Source organism: Sorex fumeus, unplaced genomic scaffold (genome assembly GCF_029834395.1).
Source record: "Sorex fumeus unplaced genomic scaffold, SorFum_2.1 ptg000079l, whole genome shotgun sequence".
NCBI classification, from domain to species: Eukaryota; Metazoa; Chordata; class Mammalia; order Eulipotyphla; family Soricidae; genus Sorex; species Sorex fumeus.
Genome location: NW_026606136.1, coordinates 3879516 through 3906345, shown reverse-complemented (window position 1 = coordinate 3906345; position 26830 = coordinate 3879516). Strand labels below are relative to the sequence as shown.

Sequence of the window (26830 nt, the reverse complement as noted above, 5' to 3'; positions counted from 1 at the left end):
TGGTCATATGTTTCTTTATATCTCACATATGAGAGAAATGATTACATGTGACTTACATCACTGAGAATGATACCCTCCACTATTATCCATATAGTAACAAATTGCAAGATTTTTATATTCAAATAGTATTCCATTTTGATATACCACCGATGCTTTGTCCAGTCTATTCCTGGAAACTTGGGTAGTTTCAGACTTTAGCTGTTATGAATAGCACTGCTATGAACACAGGAGTGAAAATGTCTTTTCTGAATAGAGTTTTTGTACCCTTGGATTAGATGCCCAGAAGTGGGATTGCTGGGTAATGTGGGAACTTAATTATTAGGTTTTTTCTAAGAGACCAAATTGTTTCCCTAAAAAGTTAAATACATAAACATTCTTACTAGTAGTAAACAAGGGGTGCCCTTACCCACTCATCCATGCCAACAATTGTTGTTTACATTCTTTTTCATGTGTGTAATTTTCACTGATGTAAGATGATATCACAATGTTACTTATCGCAAATCCTGAGGCAGGCTTCCAGCTATGACTTGAATTTCTCTGATGATCAGTGAAGCAAAACATTTTTTCATGTATCTGTTGGTGTATTTTCTTTGATGAAGTTTCTGTTGATCTCTTCTTCCTATTTTTTGATGAAATTGCTTTGTATTTTTTATTAAGTTTTATGACTGCTTACTATATCTTGACTGCTTACTAATTCCTTTGTCAGATGGGTGGTCAGTAAATATTTTCTCCCAGTTGTGGGCTGTCTTTTTATTTTGATCATCATATTTTTGTGGTGCAAATGTTTCTGAATTTGAGGTAACCACATTTCGTTGTTTTTTTTTTAACTTATTGAATCACCATGAGATAGTTACAAGCTTACATTTTGGGGTTACAATCACACAATTATCAAACACCCATCCCTCCACCAGTGTACATTTCCCACCACCAATATCCCCAGTATATCCCCCTTCCCCACCCTCCCCCTGCCTCCATGGCAGACAACATGCTCCATACTCTCTCTACTTTCGGACATTATGGTTTGCAATACAGATGCTGAGAGGTCATCATGTTTGGTCCATTATCTACATTTGGCACACATCTCCTATCCCGACTGATTTCTCCAGCAAACGTTTTCTTAGTAATCCCTTCTCTATTCTATCTGCCTTCTCCCCTTTGCTCCTGAGGCAGTCTTCCAGCCATGGGGCAATCCTCCTGGCCCTTGTATCTACTGTACTTGGGTGTCAACCTCATGTTATGTTATTCTATACTCCACAAATGAGTGCAGTCCTTCTATGTCTGTCCCTCTATTTCTGACTCATTTCACTTAGCATGATTTTCTCCATGTCTATCCACTTATAAACAAATTTTATGACTTTAACTCTCCTAACAATGGCATAGTATTCCCAAAAGTCCATGGATTTCTTATAACGAATAACGAAAGAGAAGAAAGAGACATTAAAAAAACAAGCATGTTCACAATAGTATCTCAGAAAAACAAGTACCATGAAATCAGCTTAACCAAAGAGGTGAAGGACCTATACAAGGAAAATTATGAAACACTAACTTCAAAAAATAAAAGAGGACACAAGGAAATGGAGACACATCCCCTGCTCATGGATAGGGAAGATTAATATTATCAAAATGGCAATACTGCCAAAAGCACTAGACAAATTTAATGTGGTCCCTATCAGGATACCCATAACATTTTTTAAAGAAATAGACAAAACGCTCCTGAAATTCATATGGGACAATAAACCCCCATGAGTAGCTAAAGCAATCCTTGGGAAAAAAGATGGGTGGCAGTACCTTCCCCAACTTCAAACTCTACTACAAAGCAGCAGTAATTAAAACAGCAAAGTATTGGTCTAGAAACAGACCTGCAGACCAATAGTTGAATATTCTGTCATAGACCCCCAAATATTTGTTGTTTGACTTAATCTTTGACGAAAGAGCAAGAAATTTGAAGTGGAACAAGGAAAGCCTCTTCAACAAGTGGTGCTGAGAAAACTGGATAGCTACCTGCAAAAAAAATGAACTCTGACCTCTGTCTAACACCAGGCACAAAAGTCAGATCAAAGGGGATTAAAGACCTCAATATCAGACATGAATCCATAAGGTACATAGAGGAAAATGTAGGCAGAACTCTCCATGACACTGAAGCTAAAAGCATCTTTAAGGACAAAACTGAACTGACCATCCAAGTGGAAGCAAACATAAACAAATGGGACTACATCAAACTAAGAAGGTTCTGCACTTCAAAAGAAACAGTGACCAAAATACAGAAAGAGCCCACAGAATGGGAAAGAATATTTACCCAATACCCATCTGATAAGGGATTAATATCCAGAATATACAAGATACTAGTAGAATTGTACAAGAAAAAAAAACCCAACCGCATCAAAAAAATGGGGAGAATAAATGAACAGAAGTATCCTCAAAAAAGAAATACAAATGGCCAAAAGGCACATGAAAAAATGCTCCACATCATTAATCATCAGCGAGGTGCAGACCAAAACAACAATGAGAAATCATCTCACACCACAGAGACTGGCACACATTCAAAAGAACAAAAGCAACCAGTGCTGGCATGGATGTGGGGGAAAAAGTGACACTCTTTCACTGTTGGTGGGAATGCCCACTAGTCCAGTCTTTCTGGAAAACAATATGGACAGTCCTTCAAAAACTAGAAATTGAGCTTCCATATGACCCCACAATACCACTTCTAGGAATATATCCCAAGGATGCAAAAAAGCACAGTAGAAATGACCTCTGTACCTATATGTTCATTGCAGCACTGTTCACAATAGCCAAAATCTGGAAACAACCCAAGTACCCTAGAACAGATGACTGGTAAAAGAAACTATGGTACATCTACACAATGGAATACTATGCAGCTGTCAGGAGAGATGAAGTCATGAACTTTGCTTATAAATAGATAGCCATGGAGAGTATCATGCTAAATGAAATGAGTCAGAAAGAGAGGGACAGACATAGAGGATTGCACCCATTTGTGGAGCATAAAACAACATAACATGAGGCTGACACCTAAGGGTAGTAGATACACGGGACAGGTAGATTGCTCTGTAGCTGGAAGTCTGCCTCACGAGTGGAGGGGAGAAGGCAGCTGGAATACAGAAGGGATCACTAAGAAAATGATGGCTTGAGGAATCAGTCGGGATGGGAGATGTGTGCAGAGAGTAGATAAAGGCCCAAACATAATAACCTCTCAGGGTCTTTATTTCAAACCATAATGCCCAAAAGTAGAGAGAGCATGGGGAATATTGTCTGCCATGGAGGCAGGGGGAGGGTGGGAAAGGGGGTTATACCTGGGATATTGGCGGTGGGGAATGTGTACTGGTGGAGGGATGGGTGTTTGATCTTTGTGTGATTGTAACCCAAACATGAGAGCTTGTAACTATCTCATGGTAATTCAATAAAATTTAAAAAAGAGTAAACAATCTTTTCTTGTGCCTGATATATATTTAAAAAATTTGTATTAGTGAATCACTGTGAGTTACAGTTACCGACTTACAAACTTTCGTGTTTGCGTTTCAGTCATACAATGATTGAGTATCCATCTGTCCACCAGTGTCTATTCACCACCAATGATCCCAGTATCCCTTTCTGCCACCCTCACCCCATCCCCCCCCCAACCCCGCCTCTGTGGCAGGGCATTCCCCTTTTGATCTCTCTCTCCTTTTGGGTGTTGTGGTTTGCAATAGAGGTATTGAGTAGCCATAGTGTTTGGTCTACCGTCAATTTCAGCACACATGTCCCTTTCTGAGCGGGTTCTCCAAACACCCTTTACTTGGTGTTCCTTTCTATATCTGAGCTACCTTTTCTCCAGCATGTGAGGCTGGCTTCCAAGCCATGGAGCAAACCTCCTGGTACTTATCTCTATTATTCTTTGGTGTTATTCTTGGGTCTCCCATTCTGTTACTTTATATTCCACAGATGAGTGCAGTCTTTCTATGTCTGTCCCTCTCTTTTTGACTCATTTCACTTAACATGATACTTTCCATGTTGATCCACTTTATGCAAAGGTCAAGACTTCATCTTTGCTAACAGCTGCATAGTATTCCATTGTGTAGGTGTACCAGAGTTTCTTTAACCAGTCATCTCCTCTTGGGCACTCGAGTTTTTTCCAGATTTTGGCTATTGTAAACATTTTGTGGCTGATATTAAAGGAAAGACTTTCAATTTTTTTCCCATTGAGTATGTTAGCTGTAGGTTTGTAGTATGTGACTTTAACCATATTGAGAAAATTTTCTTTCACCCCATTTTTTGAGGAGTTTTAACCATGAGTGGTTACTGCATATTGGCAAATTCTTTCTCTTCAACTAATGTTTTATGCTAATGTTTTTTCCTCTTGCACTGATATGGCAATGCACTATATCAGAACAGTGAAACTTTTTAATGTCAAGAATTTTGTGTCCAGGACATAAGGATCATTAGGTAAAGGAGAGAACAAATATATCTAGGAACACACATTTCTTATTACTGACTAAGTGTTACCTGAACATCTATCATGTCTGGGGTACTATTTAAACTACTTTCTGTACAATTTAAAATATGACCACAGTAGGGCTACCTAACTGCGCTATTCTATATTATTATTAAAGATTAGTAATATTGACATGGGTTGGAGTGATAGCACAGTGGGTAGGGCATTTGCCTTGCAAGCGGTCAACATGGCCGACCCAAGTTCAATTCCTCCGTCTCTCTCGGAGAGCCCAGCAAGCTACCAAGAGTATCTCGCCCTCATGGCAAAGCCTGGCAAGCTCCCCGTGACGTATTTGATATGCCAAACACAGTAACGATTGTCACACTGGAGACATTACTGGGCCTGCTTGAGAAAATCGGTGAACAACGGGAGGACAGTGAATAATGGTATAATATTTAAAAATTATTTTTCAGAGAAGTTAAACAACTTGATGAGGACTTTGAAATTAAATTTCCAGTTTTGATCATTTTTATCTGACTCCATTTGTTGGGAAAGTGGTGGACATGAGTGAAGTGGAGCAACAGGTGGTGAAACTCTGGTATAAAGAGTTTAGATTCTGGTTCCAGCTCTGCTTCTGTGATCCCACACAGGCACTTAATCTTTCAGCCTTAGTCTACTGAGTTAGGGACCCACTAAAGTGATATCTGAGATTCCCTGAGATTCTCCGAGAGGGGCGGAGGAATGCTTCTAAACATTCTTGATCAATAAAGGCGAGAGAATCAAAGAAAGATGGTATACAGACTTTCAAAGTAGTCTCTGATGATCTTTTGGATTTCTTTGATTACTGTTGTGATATCCCCCTTCTTATTTCTGATTCGTTTTATTAGGGTTCTCTCTCTCTTTGTGAGTCTTGCTAGTGGTGATCTATCTTGTTTATTTTCTTGAAGAACCAGCTCTTGGTTTCATTGATCTTTCAGATTGTTTTTTTGGTTTTCATGTCGTTAATTTCTGCTCTAAGTTTTATGATCTCTTTCCTTCTGCCTGATTTGGGCTCCTTTTGTTGGTCCTTTTCTAAGATCTGGAGCTGTGAAGTCAAGTTGTTTATGTGGGCCCTTTCTTGCTTCCTGAGAAATGCTGGCAGAGCTATAAATTTTCCCCTTAACACGGCTTTTGTTGCATCCCATAGGTCCTGGTCGCTCTTGTCTTCATTCTCATTTGTTTCTTTTGATTTTGTCCTTGACTTCCTTCCTGACCCACTCATTGTTCAACATTGAGTTGTTTAATTTGCAGGTGTTTGATTTGGTTCTCCGTGTCTGTGTGTGATTCTGTGCATCATGGTCTGAAAAAATTGTTGATACTATTTCTATCTTCCTGATACTATGTAGTTGCTAGAAAATATGATGTCATGAAATTTACATACAAGTGGTACTACATGGAAAGTATCAGGCTAAGTGAAATGAGTCGGAAAGAGAGGGACAGACATAGAAAGATTGCATTCATCTGCGGAATATAAAGTTACAAAATAGGAGATTAACACCCAAGAATAGCTGAGATAAGTACCAGGAGGTTCACTCCATGACTTGGAGGCCAGCCGCATATGCTAGGGGAAAAGGCAGCTCAGATAGAGAAGGGAGCACCAAGTAAAGGGTGTTGGGAAGATTCTCCCAGGATGGGAGATGCATGCTGAAAGTAGACTATAGACCGAACATGATTGCCACTCAATGCCTCTTTTGCAAACCACAGCACCCAAAAGGAGAGAGATAACAAAAGGGAATGCCCTGCCACAGAGGTGGGGTGGGATGGGAGGGATGGAGGTTGGGAGGGCTACTGGGATCAGTGGTGGTGGAAAATGGGCACTGGTGGAGGGATGGGTACTTGATCATTGTATAACTGAAACCCAAGCACAAAAATTTGTAAGTCTACAACTGTACCTCATGATGTTTCACTAATAAAAACTGAAAAAAAAAGAAAGATGGTAAAATTGATAAGGCTCTCAAGCTCATTTAAGATAGCAGTCACTCCAATGGGAAGATAACATTTACTCCTATGATCCAAACAAGGAGCTCTGATCTGTCCTACCATTGAAGAACTGTGCCATGGCAGTGACTATAATCAGTACGGGCATGTGTGCCACTTCAGTTCCACTGAAACATGATAATTTTCATTTCTGCTGTATAGGTGTTGTCTAGTCACAAAAACTAAAGGAATTTTCCTGTGACATCTTTTTTCTTGGGGGGGGCAGGGGATGGATTGGGGGACACTTATTGTGTGGGGCACCAAGACGTTCCAGGGATTGAAGGGGGAATCTCCCTTTCAAGCACACATGCAACCCCTTTGAAGCATCTCCACAGCCCAATGTCTTTTATTATATTTACATTTATTTTCCCCTACAGGAAAAATCCTATATCAATAATGTACTTATTATTTCTATTAATTAGTAAAGTTTTATATTTCTTTGCAGTTCTTTTTGTCATTCAACTACACTCCAGTATAACTATATATCTGAATACTATGTTCAAATTTGATTGAAATAATTATTTTCTGTTTGTATGTTTTAAATTTTATAGCGATAGTCACTATTGTTTTCAAGTTGAAACAACTTAACTATTTTCATTCAACAGAAACTTGGAAATAAAGACTAAACTACTAAAACGTTCAACCAAGAAAACTTCCCCAGAAAAGAAGAACAATTTTTTAGGTAAGTGGTACTACCCTAAAAATATTTCCTAATCTGAGAAGGAGTTAAGCAATTTTTATGCACTACTCACAGCCTATTTTTATCTGTGAAAAGTTTTACTATCACTTCATAAAAGCCACAAAAATTATGACCTGGTATGTTTGGGGATGTCTAATAAGTGTTTAATAAAGTAGTGTCTGACTTTGACTTTGGTGTCTCATTTTTGGGACACACATCACGGTGGTCATGGGCTACACCTTGTGATGCTTGAAGAACCATACACAGTGCCAGGATCAAACCCAGCGTTCAGTATGTAAAATATGTACTTCAGCCTACAAAGTAATCCGTCAGCTTCACACTCATTCTTTTCTTTAGTATCAGAGAAAAAAAACTGACTATAGATTCTAAATGGCTCAGAACTCAAATTAGTCTTTTTATTTATCGCTGAATTAAATGTGTTGCAATAGTGACTCAGTGGAAGTGGCTCTGCAACACTAAATTGAACCTTAAGGAAAAAAATGCATTTTCTTTGCAACCCAGAAGATACAAGTTCTTCACAGATACTAGAGAGAGGGGACAGGCTAGAATTTATGCCACAGTTACTGGCAGTGATGCAAAATTTAAAATTCAACCCTTAAGATACAATATCTCAGTTGTTTTACTTAAATAATTTAGAGAAAGAGTGATAAAAAAATTCCTAAATAATGTAGGTGTTTGGAATGCATCTTATTATTTGAATTGTCCCTTGGCAGATCTTCCTTCACAATAATATTGGCTAAACTTAATACTAAGATTGTTATTATTTAAATACCCCTGGAGCGATAGCACAGCGGGTAGGGCGTTTGCCTTGCACGCAGCCAACATGGCCCACCCGAGTTCGATTCCTCTGCCCCTCTCGGAGAGCCCGGCAAGCTACCGAGAGTATTCGATATGCCAGACACAGTAACAACAAAGTCTCCAATGGAGACGTTACTGGGCCCGCTCGAGCAAATCGATGATCAACGGGAGGGCCTTTACCTTTACCTTTACCTTTACCTGGTACAAAATTCAAAGTATCTGAGTTGTGTGAGAGGTCTGAGTCTTTTCTGAAAACTCAAGGTGCAAAAAACAGTCACATCTTATTTTTCTAAATATTCTATGCTGAGCTTTCAAACAACAAGAAACAAAAACAGATTTTAAGTTTTTTTTTTCCTCTTTGGAGGCTAGCAGGATCTAACACAATTATAAAGCCACAGCACTCAGTATACAATCATTACATCAAGTTCCACATGAGTTCTGGTCACCATTATAGCATTTTGCAATTAGTATCAACAATGTACACTACTTCACTAGCTGGAAGAAAGCCTCTACCCAAATCATTCCCTTTGTAGTTTCTAGGAAACTGCTCCCTAGGACCTAGTCATTCTTTTCTGCTACTTTATCTTCTTCATATCCATCATTCCATCTTTTCTTTGACAATCCAGTTTCCTTATGGACCTAAACAGAGTTCACAGTATGGGTCTCATAGTACATCAATCTAGTAGAAGTATTTCACTTATTCTGCACAGTGTTGTTGATGTTTTTAAAATTCAAGAAGCATTTTACATTTGGTAGATTTTGCATTAAAATACAAACATGTCACTTTTCTTTAAAAACTGGAAGATCGTGGCAACAGTTGAGTAAAGCTCACTGCTTTAGTTTGAGTCTGTCCATAGATCTTCTGTTACCACGAAGGAACTTTGACTTTATCCTATGGACAGAGCAAAGTCACTTACAACATTGAATTTTTAGAATCACAAGATACTTTTATGCTAGAGAGAGCATGTTGGTGGTGTTTCAAAAGAGGGAAAGTGAGGAGACAAGAATAGGAATAGAAGTCAGGGGTCTACAAAATTTTAAAAAAATAAAATTTTTAAAAATAAAAAGGGACTGGTGATCAGAACCTGACCCAACAACAGATGGAAGTGGAAGGGAAGGACTCCATTTCAGTATATTTTAGGGGTGAAATCAGTAAGACAAAGACAATATTTTGAAGGGTTCAGAGAAAAAAAAAAAGACTTTCAGCTTTCTAATGTAACAACTGGGCAGGCAATACTGCTTGTCAGGGTAACTAAAAATGAGAGCTATATGTTGGGGTAGAGAAAGACAAAGATGATTTCCTTATTATTTTGTAGATAGACACGTTCATGTAAAGAGGTTCAGAATTCAGGATACTCAGCACAGACATATGTAGATGCTATAAGGTAGCTGAAAGCCAAATGCCTATGGAGATGGAGAAACAGTTTATAATGCTCTGCAGTGAGACTCAAGAAAGAGCTATATGTGGAGAGTCACCTGCATGTCATGATACAGTTGAAATCATTGAATCAGGAAAGATTGTCCAGGAAAAATTGCCTAGTGTGAAAGGAAAAGGCAAAGAATGAAATCCTGAGGAACACCAATACTTTAGAAGCAGGCGTACAGGGAGGAACTAACCAGGCAGACATGGAAAAACTAACCAAAAGACAAGGTCGTGCCTATTAGAAAGAAACAAAGAAATTGGTCGATGTGACAAGAGGGAAGAAGAGTACATACAAGTAAGGATGAGGTCCCATAAGCCAAGTGCCATAGACAGGTTAGATAGGTCAAGAGTAGTAAAAACAGGAGTGAAATCAGTGATGTGAAGAAATTTAAAATGAAGTGATTCATTTCTGAAGTTGCCATTTTTAGTCTGGCTTTCTCAATGACAGATCTAATGAAGTGTCTGGGCCCCTTCCTATTAACTCACCAGAAATTCCTGAAGGATTTCATCATGCTATTGCAATGGTGAAACTCATTGTGAACACTTCCCCCAAAGCTATAATGAGACACTGCCCCAAAACAGCAAGCAGGATGGAGACTGGGTAGTGGCAATAACCCCTCTAAGCCGAAGGTCGCTTTTTGACCCCAGCCGAGCACTTTCTCTTACAGTGGTCATGAAAAGACTTAGGGAAAAGGGGGAGTTATGTACTTTTTATAATTATTTATTGAGGTATTATAACAGAATAATATCAATAATAATATCTTAAGCATCCAGTGCTACTATACCTGACACCAAAGTGCCAATAGCCCTATACTGTTGTTTCCCCCATACCATATAGAAAAGCATATACAAAATAAGTATGTTGATCGTATTGTTTTATACCTCTATCCCTGAACAGACAATGTGCTAGAATTAATAAAGTATTAAATTCGTTGTTAGGAGTCCAAGATCTATGCTGGCTGTGGCACAACTTTATAAATTATGTTGTCTCTATAAAAGCACATATATATGTGAAATACTACAGTTGATATTTCAAAATTCACTGTCCTCCCATTGTTCATCGATTTGCTCGAGCGGGTGCAGTAACATCTTCATTGGAGACTTTGTTGTTACTGTGTTTGGCATATCGAATACATCACAGGTAGCTTGCCAGGCTCTGCTGTGCAGGCGTGATACTCCTGGTAGTTTGCCGGGCTCTCCGAGAGGGGAGGAGGAATCGAACTCGGGTTGGCCAGGTTGTCTGCATGCAAGGCAAACACCCTACCGCTGTGCTATCGCTCCAGCCCTTATTACAAAATTTCAAAATTTCATAATTATTTCATAATTTCAAAATTATGAAGCAAAATTGCAAAATGCTAGGAACATTATGAGTACAATTATATGCCCTTTGTCTGGGAAGACAACTGAAATACTTAAAGGTAAATGTCCGTTTGAAAGAGGCAAAGGGAGATAATTCAAAATATAAACTAACTAATAAGAGTGTTTCCCTTGACTTTGAAAGGCATATTGACAAAGTAAATATTTTGAAGAATTAGAAAAAAATTAAGTAATAGGTACTAGAAAGATAGTACAGTGGATGGCCAAGCTGGTTCAATCCCTGGTACTCCAGATGATCCCTCAAGCTCCACCAGGAGTGATCCCTGAGTTCAAAGCTAGGAGTAAGCCAAAAGTAAGCCCTAAGTACAGTCAACACTCCCCCCATTTTTAAATCAAAGAATGAATTGCAAAGTCACAATATTTTACTTTTAAAACAACTGTAAATAATTGAAATTTGTCTATAACATTCAAATTTCCTGATGATTTATTTTCTTTAATGACGAGTATTTCAGGTTCCTTTTCTACTTGACTCTGAAAACCTTAAAGTTTCCAAATAATAAATTAAAAGCTTTCTCTTGAGAGAAAAAAGAGTGTTCTATTCTTTGCTATTTTGGTAATCAAAATCAGGACATACAAGGCACATACTTTATTACTGCACCATATCTCTGGATCTGATGTCTTTTTTAATATGAAATACATATTTTTTCTTTAAAATAGCTGGATGAGGGACTGAAGAGATAATAAAGTGAGTAGGATCCTTGCCTTGCAAGCTGAAGTAGTTTCAATCCATAACATCCCATATCCAAGCACTTCCAGGAGTAATTCCTTAGTACAGAGCCAGAAGTAACTTTGAGCATCACTGAGTGTGGCCCCCAAACCCAGAAAAGTAATAATAATTAAAAATGACTCGATGAAGATAGGATTTCTTAACAATTAGCTTTGTTATATCAAATGATTACTTGAATTTTTATTTTGTTGTCATTTTAGGCTCTAAAGTTACAGTGCAATATTATCTTAGAGAGTAATAGAAAGAATAGCTTTGATATTAAACATACTTGAGTTACACCTTTTCACCAGACCTTTAACTTTGAAAAACTAAGCCTGACTGCTAAAAAACTTAGATTATTATCTGTACCTGAAAATATCCCTACCCCCCAAAACCTTTACCTTGCAAGATAATTGTGAAAAGCTAAGTGAAATAGCACATAAAGTCATTAGTACAATACATACCCCACTGTAGATAGCAAATGGTAGGGTTTTATACACACACACACACACACACACACACACACACACACACACACATATATATAGGAGTAGTGCTGTTTATTCAGCCACTGATTAAGCTGATTGAATTGGGCATGAACTCCACATTGCTTTATTATTTTTTTTATTGAATCACCGTAAGATGCAGTTACAAAGCTTTCATGTTCAAGATTCAACTGAACAATGATTGAACATCCATCCCTCCACCAGTGCACACTCTCCACCACCAGTGCCCCCCGTCTATTCCCTATTCCCTCCTGACCATCCTAGTCCTTATCCTGCCTCCATGGCAGGTAATTTCCCCAATACTCTCTCTCTACTTTTGGGCATTAGGTTTTGCTCAAATTTTCCAACCATGATTGAAGCCTGCCTGCCAGGGGCAGATGCTAGATCACTTATTGTCCATTACTCATTTTGAATACCTTGGGTGCCAAAGCCATCGCTTCTGGAATCTTATATTGTAAATGGTTGGGTTCCATGGACATTTGTATAGGGCACTAATGCATTTTGGGATTCAACAGGGAGTCTCTGGACCAGGGCTGTTAGCATGCTAAGATGGCGCCCAGAGGCACATTGTGGGTGTGACAGCCAGGCCGATGATTAGGTGGGGGCTGGGGAGAGACAGCCAGGCACCTCTGCTGTCATGCGGCATAGAGATTTAGTCCTGGACCCTGCATACCTGGGCCTTGCTTGTGGAAACTCTTGGTCACTGGAATTCCATCTGGAGTAGGTGGGGAGATTGCACCTGCTCTATCTGGGGTGCTCCAATGAAATTGGCCCGGTATGGGGCCTGGAGAGATCTCCAGCTCTGTGGTGTCTTCTGGGACTCACTGCTGTATCTCTGACTTTTGATCTCTTTCAAGATTTATTTATGGGTCTCTGAAGCAAGACTAGTAATAGAGCTTACAGGGTGGCGCTGGAGTTGGTTCATGGGGGTGACTGCCAGTGCTTCCATGTGTATTGGGAAGTAGGGGGAGGTAGCCCATCCCAACTCCATGAAAGCCTGGAGGTTTCAGTCACAAAATCTGAATACCCGAATTTTCAGCAGATTATGTCTTGGTGTTGTCCGTCCTGAGATGGTGGAGTCAGACTGGGGGTATGGTGGCGATTTTGGATTGTGGAAGCAAGTGGCTGCTGGGGGCTCTGCTTGGGGAGGCACAGCCAACCTGCCCCCCTCCAATTTACTTCAGTCTGTTTAGCCATGTGTGGGTCCAAGATTAACTGTGACTTTTGGTCTCTTTTGAGATTTATCTATGGGTCTCTAAAATAAAACCAATAAATGAGCTTGTATAGCTGAACCAGAGGTGGTTCGTGGGCACAGTCTCCACATACCTAACTTTTGGCCATTTAATTTCTTGGTAAACTTGATCCCAAGTTTTTGGGGTCTGGCAAAAGGCACAGCAGCAATTTTGAGGTGTCAGGAAGCCTGAAGGCACTATCAAGCTGCTCATGCATTCGCCCTGCAGATACAGGTTGACCTGTTGGTGGCATCATACCCCAATGGTAGATATTTTAATATCAAAACCTTTATAGACTATATCTGTCCTTCCACACTATTAAAAATATATTCTAGGACTATGGAGATAGCACAAATGTATTCTAGGACTACTGTGCATGCTTTGCAAGTAGGAGGCCCAAGTTCAATCCCCTGAGCATCCTCAGGAGCGACCCCCAAGCACCTTATAATTATCCACTGAGTACTGCTCCAAAACTGGTATATATCAGTGTATATATATATATATATATATGTGTGTGTGTGTGTATTATAAATAAGTGATTATGGGTATCATTTGATCATAACACCCCTCCATCATTATGTGAAGACTGATATCTATTTGGTAAAGGAACACTTTCTCTTATATAGAATTACAAAAACCAAAATTTGTCTAATAATCTAAAGTTATCCACAACTCATTTGACAGCAAAATATAATATGAACTTATTTGACTCAGAGACTATAAAAATCCAGATCCCGGACAAGAACAGTGCAGTCTTCTGCCCCCACGCTGGGTGTTCCTCGCCAGGACCCCTTGGAGGGGAGTGGGTTGAGCTTTCCTCCCCACCCCGACCGGGGCTCCGGCAGCCGAAGACCTCCAGGACCAGCCACCACCATGCTGAGACCACTCTCCGCACACATGAAGGTACTGGCAGAGGGACAAAGCCACGCGGGTTCCAGGGCCGAGACCTCCAAGCCTACTTGGATTGGAGTCGAGCATCTTCCATCCAGATCCTCCAAATTCCAGTAGGCGGGGGTCACACCCACCACCTGGCCCCTGGCGCCGTGTAATCCCATCAGCGGCCAAGACTCAGAGACTATAAAATCCAGATCGTGCGGCCGCGAATCAGAACTTTTTTTTTATGACATCTTATTATCTCATTCCTACTTTGGACAAACTTGCAGGCTATCGAATGTAGCCTGCCCACAGGGCAGAGTCTGGCAAACTCCCCATGGCATACCAAATATGCCAAATACCAGTAACAATGATGGGTCTCATTCTCCTAAAGAGCCGTGAATATAATCTCAGGGCTAGGATGAAAGAGACGTTACTGGGGCCTGCTCGAGGCAATCGACGAATTTGACAGTTAAATATTTTTGTTTTTTTTTTTGTTTTTCGTGTTCAGGATTTACTAATTAAGACAAATCATTTTTATGATAGACTTTCCTATACTCTGCTAGGAATGTTTTACACATATAAATGTTTTCTTTCCTACACTCTGCTAGAAATGTTCTATATAAAACAGTGTAGGACACTCTATCATATATATTTGCTTTGCAACACAATTCCAATATCAAAACATCTGAATTTTAAAAATATTATAGTTTAACTAATATTATTACAATAAAATCTGTAGTATTGAATCAAATCAGTTTTTGCAAACTACCACCACCCAAAATGTCCATTACCCTCCACTATTGTTCTTATATAATCTGTGGTTCACTCTTTCACAGTTTTTTGTTTTTGGGGTGCCATACCCAGCTGTTCTCAGGGTTTACTCCTGGCTTTAAACTCATGGGTCACTTCTGGTGGGGCTCAAGGGACCATATGGGGTGCCAGTGATTCAACCCAAGTCAGCCATGTGCAAGATAAACACCATACCCACAGTACTCTCTCCAACTCCCTATGGTTTGTTAATAAATTCTGTAGTACAAGGCCAGGAGCTTGTAATTTGTTCCATCTGTCTATTTTCTTGTTTGTTCTATCCATATTCACAGATAAGTGAGAGCATCCAGTATTTGCCTCCCCTCTGACTCATCTGTCTAATTTCATCTTACTTACAGCTGCATAATATTCCACATCTTTGTTCTACATTCATCTGTTGGACACTTGGAATACTTCTAATCCTGGTCATTGTATTAGAACAAAGAAAAAACAAAGTACAAAGATGAAATTTCTGAATTTTGAAATACAACTGGTCCTCATAGTTGCACTATTGGTCTGCTACACTCAGGTGTCATACAATCACAAAAGCCCTCCCTCAATTATTCTTTTCATAAAAAGATAAATATATGAAGGAAACTGTCATTTTTTTATTGTTTAGACTCCAAACCGATTACCCAAGAAATTATCCAAAGACAACTACGCTTTCCAACTATTCTAAAGTGTAAGTATCGCTTTATGAAAGAAATCACCAAAATGTATTCATCAAAATGGTTTGGAAATTACATATTCTAGCAATTTATTAATATTATGATGGGTGTTTATCTGTATTCATTGACCACATATTATTTCATAACCAAAATTTTCCTCTTAGAAAGTTGTAAAGATGATGAACTGATTTTTAGTCATTTTCAAAAGAGCTTTAAATAGTTATCCTATAATGCTATGTGAAAATAAATAATACAAAGTTATAAATATATATTTAAAGTATTTAAAATGTTCATAGCAGTTGCTTTTGACTGGTTGAGACCTAGCTGACTAGCTTTCTTCCTGCTGGATCTCAATGGTTTTGCACTATTGGACATCAAAGTGCATGAAGGTACTGATTAGTTAAGATAATCAAAGTTGGTGTCTGAGTAGAGTGAAGACTGACTATGCCTACCTCTGCCCATTCCCTGCAGCTAGACAATGTGACCAGACACCCTTTCAGAAGAAACTAAAAACCTGTGTGGCAAGGAAGAGCTCCACCGATGTGACCGTGAGATCTGGTAGAACAGTTACCTCAAGCCCAATTAGCAAAGGTATTACTGGTTAAATGGGTAGAAGAGACTAAAGGCAAGACATAGGTCACTGGCAAGTGCTGCTCCAGAAAGCAATTCTAAGTGTATGTCTTCATGTGTATCCAAAACTTCTGTCCCATTTGCAGCTGATTTTTTTTTTGCCCATTGACTCATATCCAAAACTAAGAGCAAGTAGCTGCTCTTACAATATGTATAATATCACGACCATCCTGTTATTCATCGATTGCCTCGAGCAGGCCTCAGTAATGTCTCCTTCATCCTAGCCCTGAGATTTTTTAAAAAGTGCCATATTCAAGGCGCTTTCAGAGTTAGGAGAATGAGACCCATCATTGTTACTGGTATTTGGCATATTGGGTACGCCACGGGGAGTTTGCCAGACTCTGACGTGTGGGCAGGTTACATTCGGTAGCCTGCCAGTTCGTCCAACGTAGGAATGAGATAATAAGATGCGCAGTTCTGGGAGTTGGGTTTTATAGTCTCTGAGTCTTGGCCGTTGATGGTATTACACGGCGCCAGGGGGCCAGTTGGTGGGTGTGACCCCTGCCTATTGGAATTTGGAGGATCTGGGTGTAGGATGCTCAGCCCCGATCCGAGTAGGCTATGTACAATATATTGCTAGAAAATTACCATCATTTTGAAGTGTTTGCTATGAATTCAAATACCATGTACATTATTTCTATGGAAAATATCTATATTATTTTTAGAGAAGAAAACATATTATCTTCTAAAATCTCAGTGTTTCAACAATGAAATGAAAGAGCTATTATATTTTCAAATATATTTCAAACTCATTCATCCTAAAAAGTTGTAAAAATAATTTTAAATTGTCTCAGCTATTTGTACAAATACAGTTCACGTTGATAGTGATTATCAGGAAGTGACAAAATAACCATTAAGAAAACTTGACCAGGAATTGCATGTTGCCCTTTCAAACATTGATATAAATGTATTAAGTTCCCAGGAACATATTAAAGTTTCTTATTAGTACAGAAGTAAATATATCAATTCAATATTTAACATTATTTAATATTTTATTTTTAAGCAGATCTTGTAATATATAGAAAAAATTTCCTCGGGATCCATGTAGATGGTGTCTAAATATGCTAAAGCTCATCCCAACATGCTATAAAATACTGTCACTTTCCATGCACGATTGGACATTTTTTAAAAGATGGAGTACTGATGCAAGTACGATTATTTAGCCAGAGGATCAATGGGGCTCATGCTTGTGGATCTCAGAACTGCTGACAGTCTCTTTGAGTAATGATTTGTCCACACCTGTGAAAATACTGTAACTTCTCGGCCATCTGCTAATTTACACCATCAGGAGTTACAAAATAGAACTTTCTTCATGCAATGTCTGTCACTCTTCCAGCATCTTTCTCCCCATCTATCCTAGATGCATTAATATAGTCTCCCATGACCTTCAGGGAGGACACTATCATATTTAATCTCATTTAGATTAGCTCAGCCTTTGTGCTAATAAAGTTTGTACCAAAAGTTTTCATCTATTAAAAAAAAAGCAACTTTTCACCTATCTAACAGTAACAAATAAAGTGTGGCTCAAATTACAACAACGGCAACAAAAATTCCAGGAAAAACTTGTGAGATATTTTTTTAAGAGGTTGCTAAGCTGATCGTGGAAACAAGTATTTTGAATTATTAATGATGGAATTTTTACTAGTCACAGAGGCACCTGCTTTCTTAAGAACCTACGACAACCAACTTGTTTATTTTACTTATGACAATAAAGATTCTGAGATCTATATTCAACACACTACCACGGAGCAAGAGAAAGGTAAAATATTTCCTTTTGTCTATTATGTTGTAATAACAACTAGTAAAGAGAAAAAAATAATCATCCAATAGATTCAGTATGCTAATTCTAATGCAGTGGCACTGGATACCTGAATATTACAAGCTGAGGAAGATTCAGAAGCTTAAGGTTCATGAGGGAAGAATGCTGATATTGAGGGGTGATTGTTTTTATGGAAGATGGAATAAGAGATCACATGTTATCACTGAACTACCCACTAGCTCTTTCCATAGTTATAAATATCACCGAAGTAAAACCTCTAATGAAGAATGTATTAGTGCTGGGGACTGGAGAGATAGTACAGTGGGCAGAGAGCTTGCCTTGCATGTAACAGACCCAGGTTCAATCTCCAGCATCACATATGTTTCCCAAGCTCTTCCAGGAATGATCCCTGAGAACAGAGCCAGGACTAATTCCTGAGCAATGCTTTGTGTGCCCCCCACCCAAAAAAAGAATACATACGTGCTATGAATAATATTTAATAACAACTGTATTGGAAAATCCATCAGTGCATATTCAAACATTTTTAGAACTTTCCCAAAGCCATAAAAACTTTTTGCTATTATTGATATATATGTGTACATATATAAGAAGAGAAATGTATTTTGTGACATTATCTTAGTGTTAGTAGAGAAACCTTTTAATAAATTATATCTCACCAAATGGATTTTATGTGTTCTCTTTCAGAAAATGTGTTATTCACTTTTTATCGTTTTCAAGCCTCATCTGAACCAGGTAATTTACAGAGATAAGTGGATATACTGCTTTAATTTCTAAATTTGGCTAAGTCAAAATGCTCCATGAAAAGGAAGCCAGTCTCAGAAGATTCTCTTCAACCCAAGCACATGGTGAAATCTCAGATTCATGGAACAACAAAGTCATCCCATCCCTTTTGAGGTTTTTAATACAAGATAAGTTTTGCTACATTTGACATAGATTCAGAAATAGCAGTGGTTTAAGCTACACAAAACTTTATTTCTGTGTTAGTGGAGCTAAATGGTACATATGCTCATAGGGTTTTCTAGGTTCCTGGCTCCTTTTGCTTTGTAGCTTTGTCTAAATAGTTTTAAACACCTGGCTTTGTCTAAATATCTAAATAGTTCAAGACTGTAACCATGGCAGTGTCCAATCAGTAAAGGCAAAGGACGCAAAATGCATAAATTTCTTTTCCCTTAAGGACACAATGTAGAAACTGCATCTCACATCTCCACTCATTTCCCACTCATTTCACATTGGCCAAAACACATTCTCTTTGCTCCTCTTCACTACACTAAGTCAGGGTGGGAAATGCTCAATAATTACACTAGAAGAGCTGGATTCTAAGGAACAACTATCAGTGATTTTACAGGGACACAGTGAAGTTATCTTAAAAATACCCCCAAAACACACAGTAAAGTCAGAAATTCTGTTTTGTTTTGGAATCACATTTGACAGTGTTGAGGGGATACTCCCAACTGTTTTCTGAGGTTACTTCTAGAGGTGTTTCTGGGTTACTACTGGAGGTGATCATGCAGTGTTGGAACTAGAACCTAGGCCTCCAGCATTCAAAGTATGTGATGCAGCAAAGTCACAATTCTACCATTAGGAAGCATAGAAGAAAATGAACTTGATTTTTTTCAAGGAACTTAGAATTACTCCTAGCTGATCAATGACTCTTTGGCAGGAAAAGGCCTCCCAAGCAGTGTTCATGGGGTCCCTGGGCTCCACCTGCAATTAGGGTCTTGGTTCAATGCAAAGGCTCAAATCAACCGTGCTGCTTGAGTCCTGCAGTGTTGGGGTACCCAGGGACCATGTGGTGCCAGGAATCAAACCCTAGATGGTGGGATGCATGCTAGGCTTGTACCCTAACTTTTGGGCTATGTCCTGGCCCCATAATTCTTTAGTTTAATTTGGGTGACAATGTTTCTAAGATTCAGACTAGTAAATGAAAATGTGTATTGATAAATATCGATCAAAGACATCTTGGGCTCTTCCCCTGGTGTTACATTCGTTTACATTAAGATGAGTTACATTATTAACTTTATAATTTACATTTTTTAAAAGTACAAGGTGATGTTGTTGATGGTCAAAGGTCCATAGTAAGCCTGAGCCCTGAAAAAAACAGAAGATTACTCCTGCATGCTGATGCCAATGATGAGGAGCAGTCTGTCAAGGTAAAGAAAACTGTACTTAACTGCCATAACTGACTCTGCTCACTGCGTAAGTAGGTCTGTTTGGGATATTTTGAAGGAGGACATATTTTGGTGCTGTTGTAAATAAAAGTTACTATTAATAATTTTCATGTGATTCAAAAGAACAAAAGCAACCAATGCTGGCGCGGATGTCGCGAGAAAGGGACCCTCCTTCACTGTTGGTGGGAATGTCGACTGGTTCAGCCCTTCTGGAAAACAGTATGGACGATTCTCAAAAAATTAGAAATTGAGTTCCCATTTGACCCAGCGATAGCACTCCTGGGAATATATCCCAGAGAGGCAAAAATGTATAGTCGAAGTGATATCTGCACTTGTTTGTTCATTGCAGCATTCTTTACAATAGCCAGAAACTGGAAGAAACCTGAATGCACAAGAACAGACTACTGGTTAAAGAAACTTTGGTACATCTACACAATGGAGTACTACGTAGCTGCTAGAAAAGATGAAGTCATGAAATTTACATACAAGTGGTACTACATGGAAAGTATCATGCTAAGCGAAATGAGTCAGAAAGAGAGGGATAGACATAGAAAGATTGCATTCATCTGGGGGATATAAAGTAACAAAATATGAGATTAATACCCAAGAATAGCTGAGATCAGCACCAGGAGGATTACTCCATAGTTTAGAGGCCAGCCGGGCATTCTAGGGGAAAGGGCAGCTCAGATAGAGAAGGGAGCACCAAATAAAGGGTGTTTGGAGGATCCTCCCAAGAGGGGAGATGCATGTTGAAAGTAGACTATGGACTGAACATGTTTGCCACTCAATGCCTCTTTTGCAGACCACAACATCCCAACGGAGAGAGAGAACACAAGGGATTGCCCTGCCACAGAGGCAGGGTGGGTTGGGGGGGATAGGGGTGGGAGGGATATTATCCACGGTGGTGGAAAATGGGCACTGGAAGAGGGATGGGTATTTGATCACTGTATAATAGAAACCCAAGCACAAAAAAAAAATTGTAAACCTACAACTGTAACTCATGGGTTTCACTAATAAAAAAAATAATTTTCATGTGAAATGGGGTGGGGGATGGCATATATCACTGTATCACTGTATCACTGTCATCCTGTTGTTCATTGATTTGTTCGAGCGGGCGCCAGTAACGTCTCCATTCATCCCTGTCTCATGCTAGTGTAGCCTGATGGCATATTGGGGGCTTTTTCAGGGTCAGAGAATGAGGACCATCATTGTTACTGTTTTTGGCATATTGAGTATGCCACAGATAGCTTGCCAGGCTCTGCCATGCAGGTGGGATACTCTCGGGGGCTTGCCAGGCTCTCTGAGAGGGACGGAGACTTTTGGGGCGGCCTCCTATCGCCTTTACAGGTGTTTCCGGTCTGCAAATGCAAGCTTTTGGTCAACTGGCATGTTGTAATGATCTGCACACTGACAAACACGTATCTGCCTTCATATCTGGGCAGCACCTGGAACATCTGTGGCCTCAGATTGATCTCCTTGAGGTTGAAGGAGTGCACACAGAGACTGTTGAGGAGCTGGCAGAGCAGGACCCTATCTCGGAGGGTCCCAGATCAAACACCTGCGCCGAGTTCCAGGTCACCTGGTGGATGGCTGACAGTACCCCTCGTGGGTAAGCCACTGCGTGCACTGCCACCACGGCTATCTGTCTCCAATAGCGCTGCGACTCGGTCCAGCCAGGGCAGGTGGTGATGCTGTGGCCATTGCCACAGTTTCCCAGTGCCCCCGCCCCCCGCGACACCATTCTGTCTGAATCTTGCAAAACGGCTGGTGATGTCCAGCAAGAATCACCCATAGAGTTCCATGCCTGGTGTGCTGAGCCACGTGCTGTCTAAGGCGCGATGGTGAGCCGGGTTCTGGAGAGAGCGAGGGGTTTGGGCGATGTTGGTGCCATCTTGCCTCCACGATGGCATATATAGACTTGCTAATCAGATTCTGGTCTCTGGCAACAGTCCAGATTCTGGGGCTTGTTAGAAATGCAGATATTTAGGTTCTTCCACAACCGAATCAGCATCAGTATTTTAGTAAATCTCCAGGAAATTCATCAAGCTTTCTTAAGAGAATGAATGTCATTTCTACTGTGCTTTTTTGCATCCTCGGGATATATTCCCAGAAGTGGTATTGCGGGGTCATATGGAAGCTCAATTTCTAGCTTTTGAAGGACTGTCCCTATTGTTTTCTAGAAAGGCTGGACTAGTGGCATTCCCACCAACAGTGAAAGTGCACCCTTTCTCTCCACATTCACACCAACACTGGTTGCTTTTGTTCTTTTGAATGTGTGCCAGATTCTGTGGTGTGAGATGTATCTCATTGTTGTTTTGATTTGTATCTCCCTGACAGCTAGCGATGTGGAGCATATTTTCATGTGCCTTTTGGCCATTTGTGTTTCTTTTTTGAGGAAACTTCTGTTCACTTCTTCTCGCCATTTTTTGATGCAGTTGGAAGGTTTTTTTTTTTTGGTACAATTCCACTAGTGTCTTATATATCCTGGATATTAATCCCTTATCAGATGGGTATTGGGTAAATATTGTTTCCCATTCTGTGGGCTCTTTCTGTATTTTGAGCACTGTTTCTTTTGAAGTGCAGAAGCTTCTTAGTTTGATGTAGTCCCATTTGTTTATGTTTGCTTCCACTTGGATGGTCAGTTCTGTTTCGTCCTTAAAGATGCTTTTAGCTTCAATGTCATGGAGAGTTCTGCCTACATTTTCCTCTATGTACCTTATGGATTCATGCCTGATATTGAGGTCTTTAATCCACTTTGATCTGACTTTTGTGCCTGGCATTAACAGAGGTCAGAGTTCATATTTTTTTCCAGGTAGCTATCCAGTTTTCCCAGCACCACTTGTTGAAGAGGCTTTCCTGGTTTCACTTCACATTTCTTGCTCTTTTGTTAAAGATTAAGTGGTCATATATTTGGAGGGTCTATGACAGAATATTCAACTCTTCCAATGGTCTTCAGGTCTGTTTCTAGCCCAGTACCATGCTGTGTAAGACAGCATGGTACTGGGCTAGAAACACTATGGAATACTATGCAGCTGTCAGGAGAGATGAAGTCATAAACTTGCTTATAAATGGATAGACATGGAGAGTATCAAGCTAAGATAAGTGAGTCAGAAAGAGAGGGACAGACATAGAAGGACTTCACTCATTTGTGGAGTATAAAACAACATAACATAAAGCTGACACATAAGAATAGTAGATACATGGAACAGGTAGATTGCTCCATAGCTGGAAGCCTGCCTCATGAGTGGAGGGGAGAAGGCAGCTGGAATACAGAAGGGACCACTAAGAAAATGATAGCTTGAGGAACCATTCGGGATGGGAGATGTGTTCAGAAAGTAGATAAAGGACCAAACATGATAACCTCTCAGTGTCTGTATTGAAAACCATAATGCCCAAAAGTAGAGAGAGAGTATGGGAAATATTCATAGAGGCAGGGGGAGGGTGGGAAAGGAGAGGGTATACTGGGGATATTGGTGGTGGGAAATGTGTACTGGTGGAGGGATGGGTGTTTGATCATTGTGTGATTGTAACCCAAACATGAAAGCTTGTAACTATCTCACAGTGATTAAATAAAATTTTTAAATTAAAAATAAAATCTAAAAAATAAAAATAAAATCTAAAAAAGAGAGAGAGAACAAAGCAATTCTGCACTGCAGCACTGCCCTCCCATTGTTCATCGATTTGCTCAAGCAGGCACCAGTAATGTCTCCATTGTGAGACTTGTTACTGTTTTTGGCATATCTAGTATGCCACGGGGAGCTTGCCAGGCTCTGCCATGTGGGTGGGATACTCTTGGTAGCTTGCCGGGCTCTTCGAGAGGGGCGGAGGAATTGAACCTGGGTCTGCCGCGTGCAAGGCAAACACCCTACCCACTGTGCTATCATTCCATCCCATAATAACGTTAAACATTGCAAAAGAGGAGTACAGATCCAGAACTTCTGCATCCAAATTCAGTCATTCTGAGTCATAGTGGAAAAAATATTACTTCCCCACTTTGCCCTTCTAATTATATCTTTCTTCTAATCCCTGACAAATCCCCTACTCGGTAAGCATATTTGCTAAGTTGTAAATGATTATTCTTCTGTGTTTTCTAATACAGGGAAGTAAAATTGATTTTGAATCTCCCATTCATATGCTGCCTTTGAATCTTGTTTCCTCAGCTCCAAGAAATTGAAGAATCATTGCCAGGCCAGGAGGCTCTCTTTCATCTCCATATGATCTCGTCGTACCAACATGTTAAGTTTGAATGCACGGACAATCCTGGAGTGTACATAGGAGTAAAGGACAACCATCTTACTCTAATTAAAAAAGAAGACGAAACTGGGGAAAGGAATACTATATTTACGATCTCTCAGATTAAGCTTAATACAAATGGCAGCTTATAGGTGGAGCAGCCCAAAGAAAAAAGAATGAGAGACAAGCTAAGAAAGGGAAACAGAGTGATTCTCTAGCAGGACGACAGTTTTTATTATGTATAAATTATTTTCCTTAGTTTTGTTTGTTTTCGAACCACACCTGGCAGTGCCTGATGGTTACTCCCCGCATATTACTCAGAGGTCAGTCTAGGTAGTGCTCAGGACACCATGTGGTGCTCAGGATCAAGTCATCAACTCCCACACGCAAAACTTGTGCTCAGGACCTTTGAGCCATCTCTCCAGCCCTGGTTACGGTTACATTTATTATTTCTCTCTGAATTACTGTATCTTGAATTTATCAGTATATTTAAAAGGATATTGATTAAAAGAAAAGGCTTGCCAACATCCTGAAGAGATTCAGGCTAGCCTTTACTTTTTTCTACTTTCAGTTCAGGCTGAAGATTGAGGACTTTATAGTTAAGACTGAGACTTCTACACAGAAGCAAGTGCCCAGCCCATGTATCACTTCAACTAAAAATCCATTTAAAGAACTACACAGGAAACAGTTTTCCCTGGTTCCAAACAACAGACACCAATACTAATGTGGATGATAAAAAGACAACTAGGGCTGGAGCAGAAATTCAGTGGGTAGGGTGCTTTCTCTGATGTGCTCAAACCAGGCTTGATCCTAGGCATTGCATATGGTCCACAGAGGCCCACCAGCAACAAACAAAAAAGATAAAAAGACAAACAGATGTTCACAATTGGAATAAAATGACAAGTTTGTTCATAGATACTTTACCCTATACTCGTATTAGCTCTTTTAGTCAGTGGTTATTATATAACAAAATATAGATATCCAAAATGGCAAGAAAATTTTCATAATTAAGCATAACAAATCAGGACTGAAGAGATAGTACAGGGGTTTAGGCACTTGCTTGGCACATGGCAGACTCTGGTTCAATTCTCAGAACCACATATGCACCATAACCAGGAGTAAGCCCTGAGCACAGAGCCAGGAGTAAACCCCAAGCACTGCCCAGTGTGGCCTAAAAACAACCTCCCCCCCAACTAAGAAAAGAAAAGAAAGAAAAGAAAAAAGAAAACCAGAATTTGTAAAAACTTATAATTTTATTTTATTTGTTTCATTTCTTAAATTCTAATTTTTTTTCTAGTGATGCCCAGTGGTTCCTCCTGGATCTGTAATCAGGAATTATTCCTGGCATTTCTTGGGGATCATATGGGATGCCAGGGGTTGAACCCAGGATGGCTGTATGCAATGCGAATGTACTAATGCTCCTGCCCCTAAATTCTGATTTTCACATCGTTTTTTTTTCACTCAGAACATATTTTCATTGATATAAGAGATAAGTAATATTGCATTACTTTAAGGTATACAGATATTATGATGCCATATGTTAAATATTGCTTCTGAAGTTTACCTAACTCATCCTTCACCTCAGATAACTGCTGTTTTTTGGTCACTGTTTTGTTGAAAACATTTGATATCTTCTCTTTTAGAAACTCAGCTATGCACTACAGTATTGTTAGTTGTAGTCACCAGCTTAATGCTGTCAACTGTAGTTTCTATGCTGTACATACTGTAGAGATCATACTGTATGAGATGCATTTCACTTGGTTTAATGCCCAAAGTGTCATCCATGTTCTTATAAAAGAATTCTTTTCTCCTTATGGATGACTGATATTCCATTATGTATGTATCATATTTTTATGTCTTACATTCTTACATTAGAAAATGAAATAAATTTTGTTCGAACATTCCATTGAAATCACTGACATAAGCTACCAAATTAGAATAGTTTTATTTATTTTATTTTTCAATTTGGATAACATGAGTTGACATAACTGTATATGTTTTAGAATTTCCCTCTGCCACAGTCCACTAGATCCCTCCCCCACTCTGATAACTACAGCTGTGTGTTCTGAGCCCATGTGTTTCCTAAACTTATTTTGCCTATAAACAACTTTTTTTGTTGCTGGGGGGCATTGTTTGGGGCGACACCCAGCAATGCACTGGGCTTGTTCCTGGCTCTGCACTCAGGAATTACTCCTGGAGGAGCTTGAAGAACCATATGGGATGCTGGACATCGAACCCAGATGGGCCAAGTGCAAGGCAAATGCCATACTGCTGTATTTCAGCCCCACAAAACTCATATTTTTAAAATCACTTAGCCACCTGTATTGAGGCATCTAAGTTCCAAGAGATCCATGTCTCACAGTGAGGCCAGAACTTCTCTTACCTAATAGCACCTAGCTGAGACACAGGACTAACATTACAATCTCAGTAATACAAACAATGAATTATATGTCATATTAGGTAAGATGGGGCTGGAGTGATAGC

General features: G+C 39.6%; 1 protein-coding gene across 3 annotated transcripts in view; it reads left to right on the top strand.

The window, feature by feature from the left end:
• Positions 1 to 26463, top strand: part of IL33 (interleukin 33) — a 58468-nt gene extending 32005 nt beyond the window's left edge. The window contains exons 3-10 of one of the 3 annotated variants that reach the window (XM_056130615.1): positions 7048 to 7124; positions 13899 to 14087; positions 15487 to 15549; positions 16007 to 16126; positions 17811 to 17924; positions 18630 to 18677; positions 19986 to 20095; positions 24274 to 26463. In XM_056130615.1, coding sequence (XP_055986590.1) covers positions 7048 to 7124; positions 13899 to 14087; positions 15487 to 15549; positions 16007 to 16126; positions 17811 to 17924; positions 18630 to 18677; positions 19986 to 20095; positions 24274 to 24498 — 946 coding nt within the window. In that variant the 3' untranslated portion in view covers positions 24499 to 26463. Of the gene's footprint in view, positions 1 to 7047; positions 7125 to 13868; positions 14088 to 15486; positions 15550 to 16006; positions 16127 to 17810; positions 17925 to 18629; positions 18678 to 19985; positions 20096 to 24273 lie in introns of all 3 variants that reach the window. The other 2 variants (XM_056130614.1, XM_056130616.1) reach the window with 2 other exon arrangements.
• Positions 26464 to 26830: the final 367 nt, after the last annotated feature.